The sequence below is a fragment of the Melanotaenia boesemani genome, chromosome 12 (genome assembly GCF_017639745.1).
Source record: "Melanotaenia boesemani isolate fMelBoe1 chromosome 12, fMelBoe1.pri, whole genome shotgun sequence".
NCBI lineage: Eukaryota > Metazoa > Chordata > Actinopteri > Atheriniformes > Melanotaeniidae > Melanotaenia > Melanotaenia boesemani.
Genome location: NC_055693.1, coordinates 3,960,359 through 3,971,016, shown reverse-complemented (window position 1 = coordinate 3,971,016; position 10,658 = coordinate 3,960,359). Strand labels below are relative to the sequence as shown.

Sequence of the window (10,658 nt, the reverse complement as noted above, 5' to 3'; positions counted from 1 at the left end):
TTCGACGCCATGATGCTAAAACTGGTTTTTGGGAGGATTTTTTAGATTTATGGAGTTTTGAACATAGATGTGATAAACTTCCAGGCCGCACGATGGCGCCCGAGAGCAACAAGGAAACAACCCGGAAGTGCTTAACCATGTGAAGGATGTTTGAATTGTCGTCTTCAGCGACTCCTCAAAACATCAATGCCAACATTTATTAAAGGATTGAATGCATTTTCCTTAAGTTTTCCAGAGAATCTCGCTGACATTATGCCAACAACAAGTAAAAAGAAACAGAAAAGGAGCAGCGACATGGCGGTTAGTTCAGCTTGTTTATTCAGTAGAGCAAAAAAGCCTGAGCAGGAAAACTTTTCTACCTTTAGGACAACTCACAAGCAACGTTGATATATATTTCAAAATATAAATCACGTAAACTAATTTGGTATTATTATGGAGCTAATAACTACCAAAACAAACGATGACCTCCTAAATTATGGTGTATATATATATATATATATATATATATATATATGGTTCTGCTGGTTTTATAAGACATGTACAAAAATGGTTGGAGTTTATCTATTTAAAATTATTGCTGCATTTTTACAGCACTGTTAAAGTACAGATCAATAAGCCATTAATAGATTGCGATCCTTTTGGAGACTGAAATGATCAGCATTTATTTTAATGCTGTTTATTACAGTTCAGCTCTCTGCAGCTTATCTTGGATAGATGGATTATGAGACTTCTTCTTCTGCGTTGCAGGTTCAGGGAACCAACGACAGCAGCGTGGTGAGCAAAGTGTCAGCTGCTGCGCGGGGCTACTTCAGAGACAACTTCCTCCAACACTTTGTGTGCAAAGTGACCAGAAGAGCTCCTCTCATCAACAGGTCAGCAGGCATTTGGATCTTCACACAGCTGGATACGTGTAGACATAGTCCCACCATGATAAAGAAGCATCATCGTGTTACTTGTCATGTTTGTAGGTAAAACACAGCAGTTTGAGCTCTTCTTTATGAGAGCAGATGAACATTTAAGGACGTTTCTCTGTGTGTTTCAGGGGTTATTATGTGCGCTGGAAGGCTGTGGATCACTGTGTGAGGCGGTTCTTTCTGATTACTGAGAAGTGCCCTAAAAGACAGGTAAGCTACTGTAATGGATCCACTTTGTGTATGAAGTTGTGCTTTTCTGACTCCCTGTGTCCTCATCTCTCTCCTCCACTGTTGCAGATTTTGTCCTTAGGCGCAGGGTTCGACTCTTTGTATTTTCGTCTACATGCAGACGGAGCTCTGGACAGGACAGTTGTGTTTGAGGTGGATTTTCCTGATGTGACGCGGCGTAAAGCTGCTCTGATTGGCTCTAACATAACTCTGAGGGGGATGTTAGACTCCTGTTTAACTCCTCCTGCAGGTCTGCTTGTTCTTCTGTTGTATCATTTTAAAAAAAAGCTAAATTCACCAGAAAAATTATATTTAATTTGATTATCTGCCTGGTTCCACAGGGCCTGTTTACATGTCCAGCAGCCAGTACCGACTGTTAGGGGTGGATGTCAGAGAAGAATCCCACATGGAGGAGGCTCTGGGTACAGCTGGGTTGGACTGGACTGCCCCCACCCTAATCCTCTCTGAAGTGGTCCTCACCTACATGGAAACACAACGGTACAGGAGACATCATTCACAAGCAAAATGCAAACTAGAATATATATAAACACTAGGATATATATTCATGTTTTGTATTTTTCAAAATTTTTATACATTTTTATTTATGATATAAAGAATTGGAGGAATATACAATAATAAACAAATAGATAAAATAAAAATTTAATAAAAAATTCAATAATAGGCACATCTACATGGGCCGAAGATTCAGTGAACTACTCATAAATCTGTTGTCAGGTGCATCCACACAACCTGGCTGTGAGTGTTTGAAGCTGCTGTGTGCTTCCAGGTCGGATGCTGTGATCAGCTGGGCAGCGAAGCTTCTGCCTCAGTCTCTGTTTGTGATGTATGAACAAATCCACCCACATGATCCGTTTGGATGCATCATGCAGGAGCATTTCCTGAAGCTGAATTCAACTCTGCATGCCCTGCGACAATACCCGGACACCTCTGCACAGAGACAACGGTTCCTGCAGAAGGCCAGTATATAAACGTGTGTATATGTGTGTATCTGGTCCCTGCTACTTCTTAAATGTGCTTCGTTTAAACTCTCTTTTACCAAAACACTATAAATGATAAAAATATGCATTACCTGTTGAAAGGAATGGGTTCAAAAGGAAGGCTCTAGGAGGTTTTCAGACCTCTTCACGATGTATTATTTCAATTGAGTAAAATAAATGAAGAATCTTACATTTACTTTGACTTTTAATTCCACTGCGGACAATATGAATCAAAAATATTTAATGTTTTGTCTCATCAGCTTCATTTGAGTTGTTACTGTACATCCATTTTTTTTTTCAGGCCAGAAACAGATTCTGAAACAGTTACAGTAAAAGTTTTCCCTCTTTGTAATGTTTCCATTCCTCCTCCCAACATCTTCTAACAGTGAGGAAACCGAGTGATGAAGAGTTTCAGGTGTTATTTTGTTCCATTCTTCCTGCTAACACGTCTACAAGGATTCAACAGTAAGAGGTTGTGGTTGCTTCAGGTGAGGACTACAGGCAGACCAGTCCACTGCCCGTACCCTCCTCTTCCTCAGCCGTACCATCACAGAACCCTGAACCAACCCAGTACCATCACAGAACCCGATCCGACTGCGTACCATCACAGAACCCGATCTGACCCTGTACCATCACAGAACCCCCCTATCTGACCCTGTACCATCACAGAACCCCGATCTGACCCAGTACCATCACAGAACCCCGATCCAACTGCGTACCATCACAGAACCCGATCCGACCCAGTACCATCACAGAACCCGATCTGACCCAGTACCATCACAGAACCCGATCTGACCCTGTACCATCACAGAACCCGATCTGACCCTGTACCATCACAGAACCCCGATCTGACCCTGTACCATCACAGAACCCTGAACCAACCCAGTACCATCACAGAACCCCGATCTGACCCTGTACCATTACAGAACCCCGATCTGACCCTGTACCATCACAGAACCCTGAACCAACCCAGTACCATCACAGAACCCCGATCTGACCCTGTACCATCACAGAACCCCGATCTGACACTGTACCATCACAGAACCCTGAACCAACCCAGTACCATCACAGAACCCCGATCTGACCCTGTACCATCACAGAACCCCGATCTGACCCTGTACCATCACAGAACCCTGAACCAACCCAGTACCATCACAGAACCCCGATCTGACCCTGTACCATCACAGAACCCCGATCTGACCCTGTACCATCACAGAACCCTGAACCAACCCAGTACCATCACAGAACCCCGATCTGACCCTGTACCATCACAGAACCCTGAACCAACCCAGTACCATCACAGAACTCCGATCTGACCCTGTACCATCACAGAACCCCGATCTGACCCTGTACCATCACAGAACCCGATCCGACTGCGTACCATCACAGAACCCGATCAGACTGCATACCATCACAGAACCCGATCCGACCCAGTACCATCACAGAACCCTGAACCAACCCAGTACCATTACAGAACCCGATCCGACCGCGTACCATTACAGAACCCGATCCGACCGCATACTATCACAGAACCCGATCCGACTGCGTACCATCACAGAACCCGATCCGACCGCATACCATTACAGAACCCGATCCGACCCAGTACCATCACGGAACCCGATCCGACCCAGTACCATCACGGAACCTGATCCGACCCAGTACCATCACGGAACCCGATCCGACCCAGTACCATCACGGAACCCGATCCGACCCCGTACCATCACGGAACTCCTGGTTCATGCGGAACTTTGTTTTTGAACAGCTCAGTGATTTTTCTCACACATTTAGTGACGAACGGAGATCTCGTGTTCATATTTGCTGCTTTAACACTCAGCTTGTCATGGATGCTACTTTTGGACTAACTTATGATCGACTGTGTTTTAGACCTGACTTGTGGGAATGAATTTAAAGATAATGAGACCAAACTTGAGATTTTTTTTAGGCTCATACTGTCGGCTGTTAAATGCTTAAACCACGGTTTTGTTTTATACTAACCATCCCAACTTTATCTAATTTAGGATCATATTAAAGGTAAAACAGATTAATTTAACAGGGAGCAGCTGGAGCTTCCAGTCTTCTTGAGTAAGACCTGATTCCTGGTTCCTGTGGGTCCATGTAGTGTCATCTACATCGTCATTTTCCCTCCTGATTCCAACCCTCTGGTGGTATGGGCCAACCTTAGGTCTCCTCAGAGTTTTGCACACCTAGATCCTTCATTCAGGTTTTACTCGGCTCCACCAGACCAGATCAGATCTGAGCTGCTCTCCACAGCATGATGTTGCCACTGCTGTGCTTCACTGTGAGGATGACGATGAGCTAGACTACAGCACAGCGTTGTGTGTTTAATGAAATCCGTTTGTGTGTGCTCAGGGCTGGGAGCAGTGTGTGTGTTTGGATATGAATGGTTTCTACTTGGAGCTGGTCCCTGAGGAGGAGAGAGGCCAAGTGGAGAGTCTGGAGCCGTTTGATGAACATGAGGTTGTTGCTTCCTTCATCGGATCAAACCTTCTGCTGATGATGATGATGATGAGAAGAATGATTCTAATGAGCCTGTCTACCATCAGGAGTGGCACCAGAAATGTTCCCACTACTTCATCCTCACCGCATCTCGAGGCTCTTTGCTGGAGGAGGCTTTACTCGTTCCATCTCCAGGTAGAAAACCCCGACCTCTGCTTCAGTCCGTAACACCTTTCTGCTAACTGTGCCTGAGTGTGTGTTGTTGCCTCAGTGTCTCCAGTGCCTTCTTTTAGTCCACGCTGGAGCCCCACAGCTCTGAATGTTCGCCCTGTTCCGGTGTGTTTGGAGGGTCTGGGAATGGCTTCCTTCTGGATGAAGCCAGATCAGGTGCTGCTAATAGGAGGCTCCAGCAGAGCAGGCCGAGGGGCCGGGACCAGAGGTCTCCTCAGAGTTCAGGACGGCTGGAGGTCCGTCAGTGTGGAGCTGTCAGCAGATCTGGGTGAGGCGTGTTTTTTTATATTCCCATAGAATTTAAAACCTGAGCTGATCCAAAATGATGTCATGATCATTGATTTTCTTAGTTTGACTCAAGAATTCCAACATGACTTAATCTGTTTGGAGGGAAAAACTCTTCCTCTGTCTCTAACACGGAAAAAAAAGCAATGCAAGCTTTTATTTAAAGTGATGACATGAAGGGATTGTTATGATTAATTATTCATGGTGTTTATTACTGCAATTAATTGTGAAATTAAGCAGTTGCGACATCCTGAGTCTGAAACGTTTCCTTGATGGATCGCAGGCGTGCGGCTCTACCACACGGCTACTCCTCTTCCTGGAGGAGGTGTGGTGGTTTACGGAGGTCGCTCCTCCCCACTCAGCCCAGCCAGAGACCTCTTCAAAGTGACCTTTGACCCCTGCAGTCTGCCGGCTGCGGCAGAGTCGGAGGGGGAAGATCCAGCGAAGGTTAACGTGGAACGGATGGAGTGCACGGGCGACCCCCCGCCGCCAAGATGGAGGCACACGGCTGCTGTGGTCAGTCACAGAGGTGAGGATGAGGATTAGTTTTCTTCATCTCTGCTTTCTGTCGCTCATTCAGGCTTTTTTTCACTTTTGCTTCTTTTCTTTTATTTTGTTACTTTCTTGTTTACTTTTATCATTTTTTTTATTTCTTCTTCATTTTTAATCTTTTCTAGGTTTTAAAATTTTCTTCTACTTTCTTCTTCTCTATTCTTTCTTTCCCTTCATTTTTCTTTCATCTGACTTTAGTTTTTCTGTTCTTTGACTTTTTCTTTCACTTTTGCTTTAATTTTCTTTCATTTTCTTCTTTTCTTTTGCTTTCTCTCCTTGGCTCCATTACTTTCATTCTTTATTATGCTTCTTTCTTTCTTTCTTTCACTTTCTTTTTCGAGCATTCTTTCTCTGTTTCTTTCTTTCATTCTAATCTTCTCACACTCATTTTTCATGTTATCTTTTTTCATCCTTTCTTTTGTACTTTTGTCTTTTTTTGTTCTGTCTTCTTTATATTGAATTCAGTTTAACTTTATTTGTACAAAGTCATTTTCACATAAAATCATCACAAGGCACTTTAACAGATACAGTCCAGTTCATCGTGGTCCAGTTATAATCCAGTTAAATCTAGTCCATCATATGATCCACATCAGTCCAATTTTTAACCTTGTTCATATAAACCAGGTAATTACTTAGTGAAGGAATTTTCTCTGTGATCCATTTCTCCATCCTGAGCTTCATAAAGAGACAGCAGAGAGGAAAACCTCCATCAGAACCAGGAAGGAAAACCTTCATCAGAACCAGGAAGGAAAACCTCCATCAGAACCAGGATGGACCACCATATGCCTGGACTGGTTAGGGGTGAAGAGGACAGGAAAGAGGGGTCAACCAATCCAGGGAGTTCCCTGCTGAGAAAGAAGAAGAGAAACACAGATGAATGACGAGAGCAGAGAGGAGCCCAGTGCATTATGGGATGTCCCCCAGCAGGACTAAAGGGATGGATTAAGGTCCCTAAGCCAGACCTACTATAAGATTTATCTGGAAGGAAAGTTAGAAGATGATCTGAAGGTAGAGAGGGGGTCTGCTTCCTGAAGTCAAACTGGGAACTGGTTCCACAGAGAGGGGTCTGGAACTGGAATCTGGAACTCTGAGATCTTTGAGATCCAAACAGAGCTTGGTCACTAAGAGCTTTATATGTGAGGAGAAGAATTTGAAATTCCCTGATGACGAGAAGATAAACCCGGATAAAAATCTGAACTGCAGCATTTTGGATCAGATGGAAACTTTTCAGAACATTTTTAGGACAGAACAAAAATCAGGAATTCTAGTCTTTCAATCTGGAAGTAACACATGATGTACTAGTTTTCCTGCATCACTCTGAGACAGGATGTTCCTTATTTATGGAATATTACGTAGGTTAAAGAAGGTGGTTCTAGAAACCTGTTTTAAATGTGACTCAAAGGACAGATCCTGGTCCAGAATAACTTCTGTTGTACTGGAAGCCAAGTGATACCTTCCAGAGTAAATCCAGAGCTAGAAAGTTTGTACCTGAGGTGTTCAGGTCCAAACGTACAAACCTCAACCTGTCTGGATTTAGCAGGAGATAATTCAGTCATCCAGATTTTTATGTCTTTAAGACTTCTTTGTTATCAGATACTCCATGTTTTCTTTCTCTTCCCATCACTCAGTGTATCCTGTTGTTTTTCTGCAGGCAGACACTTCCTGTTTGTGTTTGGTGGAAAGAACCAGTCTGATTCGGTTCTGGGTGACGGCTGCTTTCTGAGTTTGGAGCAGCAGCTTTGGACGGAGGTTTACTTCATCTTGTTTTTAATAAATAGACTCACACACTCCAGCTGACCTCCTGCAGCCTTCTCTCTTTCCATTTCATGGAAGGTGGACATGTTTGCAGGCCAGGATCAGAACACACACCACTTCAACTAGTATTAGAGTACTAATCAAGTTATATTAAGACTACAAAAGCTTTGCTTTTATGGCAAAAACTTAAAAACTTCCATTTTTTTATTTGTTTAAAAAGTTTACGTTTTTTAAAGGCTTTACTATTCTTCCTAAAAAAAAAAAAAAAAAAAAAAGAAGAAGAAAGGGGAATTGTGTCCATGACTGAGCTGATCTGCTTTTCTGTCTGCATTAATCACAGATTCCAGTAGAGGGCGCAGCACCGGCGCCTCGTCACTCCCACTCAGCTTGTTCCTATCAGGGAGGCGTGCTGATGTTTGGAGGACTGGGCGGAGGGGGGGTTCCTCTGGGCGACATGGTGGTGCTGAGGCCGAGTGAAAGAGGCTTTTGCTGGGAGAGGATCGACGTGCAGCCCCCTCCTGTTCCCAGGTTGGTTGTTTCTTACTGCAGCTGTACAAGGAAGCGTTGCTCTGCAGCTGATCTGACTCCATGATGCCTTTCAGATACTCCCACTGTGCCCACGTTACTGGTGACAGACTAGTGGTGGCAGGCGGAGTCTGGATGCACTCAGACGGCGTGCCCGGCGTTGTCGTGATCGATATCAACACGTGCAGCAGCATGGAGTTCAGACTGGATACGGTCAGTTGTCTTCAGCCTCCAGTGACCCATGTTTAGCCCCGTTTCCACCAGCAGGTCCTAGTCTGTACGGGACGGTTTGGTGCGGTAAACCCTGATCTCGGCTGCGTTTCCACAGAAACCACATCCTTACCTGGTAGGCAGCGTGTCGGCCGAATAGCAATGCGACAGATGTCAGATGTCATAGTGGCATGACGCTGTCCTATAACAAAGAAGAACTTGACCCATAATGTTGAACATCCAGCAGAGTGTGTTTTTTCTTGCTGTCATGTGGCTTTAAACAACAAAAACATCCACCTTAAACTTAAACATGGAGCTGTTTTGCTTTGTTTTTAGCGCCATGTCGTACAGGAAGAGACCATTCTTTCAACCAATTAGTGTTTTGCAGTGTGTCAAGCTCCACTCTTTTGGTTTGGGTCAGATTGGCACTCCAATGAAAGTAGGACAGTTTGGATCGGATGTTCTGGTACCTTTCCCAGTTTTTGTGAATGGAAATGGGAAAAAAAGCATACCAACCCATTCCGTACTGAACTGGACCTGTTGGTGGAAACGGGGCTTTAGTCAGAGATGCTTGGATCTGAACCGGACTCTGGGTTCTGTAGATATCGGTACCGTGGCCCCTGATGCTCCACTCGTTCTGCTCGGAGATGACGGACCCAGAAGAACCAGAGCTGCTCCTGATTGGAGGAGGAGGGAACTGTTTCTCCTTCGGGACTCACGTCAACCCTCAGCCCGTCTCTGTGGACCTCAGGCCGGTACTGAGGTGAAGCGGGTCGTAGTCACAAAATTCGCCATGGTAACGGAGAGAGAGGAGTCGATCTGTGTGTCTCAGCTGCTCCACACACATGTAAAATAAAGACATTTTTTATACTAAATTTATTGTAAAAAGTTTCTGAAAGTATTGACTTGTTTGAGCTTCATCACACCTGGTTCAGACTTCATCATCATCCTCATAACTACATGACAAGATCCTACAATTACAAAAACACTAAAAAGGAATGCTTAAGCTTCTTCCTCTACATGTTAGCGGTGTTTTAATGCTAAGCTTAAATATATATTCACTGATTTTAAACCGAATATTCTGGAAAATACTCCAAACATTTGATGTTTTTTAATATATTTAGTGTTTTATGTCTCCTGCACATCAGAATCTATCCCACAATGACATAAACTAGATTTCTAGGTTTTCTTAATGTTATTATTTCTCACCTTCAGCACCGCGGAGTGGTGGTGTGAGAAACTGCAAGAAGTAAACGAAGGGCTAGTATCATCCATACTGACACTGTTTAATAGGGCTGTCACAATGAACGTGCAAAGGGATTAATGTGTGGAATTAACATGTTATATAAAGATATTACTCATGCCATATTAAATATCAGAATTTAGCTTTATCTCGACGAGAAAAGCCGATTTTTGTCACAGTGGTGAACCAAATCCATCAAAAACCACTTTATCCTTCTTATTTATAAAGATTGGGGCAGTTTTCATTTAGCTGGATGGCCCTTCTGATATGTCACATAATTAACCACTCCATTGTCACATCTGGCCCACATGCAGGTGGTGCGTTGGTGGTAATTTACCCGCACAGCTGAGTCATGTGACAGTGCAACATCAAAGCAGCAGAGTGCTCCAATGATTTTATCTTATTAAATGCCACTGCAAAACACAAAAGGGGTATTGATCCCAATGCTGGTATTGATATTTGGATCGATCCACCCACCACTACAGCAGAGTGAGCAGAGTTAATGACGTAATTCAGCACATACAGTGTGAATTGACTGCGTTTATGGCTAACCCACGTTTACCGAGGATTCTGTGTTCTTTTATTTAATGATTAGTTACAGTGAGGAGAATGTGTATGTGATTTAATGCCTTCAATGGAAGTTTTGTAAGCAGCTCCTTGCCAGTGGGATTTTAGCATGTAGCTGCATGATGTGGCAGGCGACTGATGGTGTGACTACTAATGGGACAGAGTAGCACCCAGTATAATTTAACAGACCACTCTGGTTACACCATCGCCCGTCTCTGAAATCCATCTGCTGCCCTTTAAGAGGCTGCTCACTGATTGGACAGTTTGATTTGGCATCATCCAATCAAGTAGAGGTGTAAAGACAGGGCCAAAATTCTGCATCTGCAACTTTAGAGTCTTGCAGAGGTTTATTTTTGCTAAATCGGTGAACAGATGTTTCCAGAAGAACTTCTATTTTTATTTATGAATACAGATCGTTTTTACAACCATGCAAATCCTTTTGACACGTTTCAAAATCTTCATAGCTTTAAATTGAGCCCATAGTGATCCGCTGAACATCTTTGATTGTCAAACTGTTTTGTGCATGCTGCTTTTGGACCAAATCATGATCACCATCATCTGTTGGCAACTATTCTTTTACAGATTACAAGCTATAAATTTCCCCCTTTCCAGGTTTTTAACGTGTTGCAGCCTGAAATGCAACACGTGCAGTTTTGTAACACTCCCAGCTGATGCGAGAAGTTTGCAGAAAAG

General features: G+C 43.6%; 1 protein-coding gene across 1 annotated transcript; it reads left to right on the top strand.

Moving 5' to 3' along the window:
• The first annotated feature begins 15 nt into the window (after positions 1-15).
• lcmt2 (leucine carboxyl methyltransferase 2) lies at positions 16-9,030 on the top strand. The gene is made up of 14 exons (XM_042001695.1): positions 16-300; positions 748-872; positions 1,043-1,124; positions 1,212-1,392; positions 1,484-1,640; positions 1,930-2,119; positions 4,511-4,618; positions 4,705-4,792; positions 4,869-5,096; positions 5,397-5,642; positions 7,317-7,414; positions 7,761-7,948; positions 8,023-8,158; positions 8,758-9,030. Exons 1-14 carry the CDS (start codon positions 187-189, stop codon positions 8,920-8,922), a joined length of 2,106 nt encoding a protein of 701 aa, XP_041857629.1. The 5' UTR covers positions 16-186; the 3' UTR covers positions 8,923-9,030.
• The last annotated feature ends 1,628 nt before the right edge of the window (positions 9,031-10,658 follow it).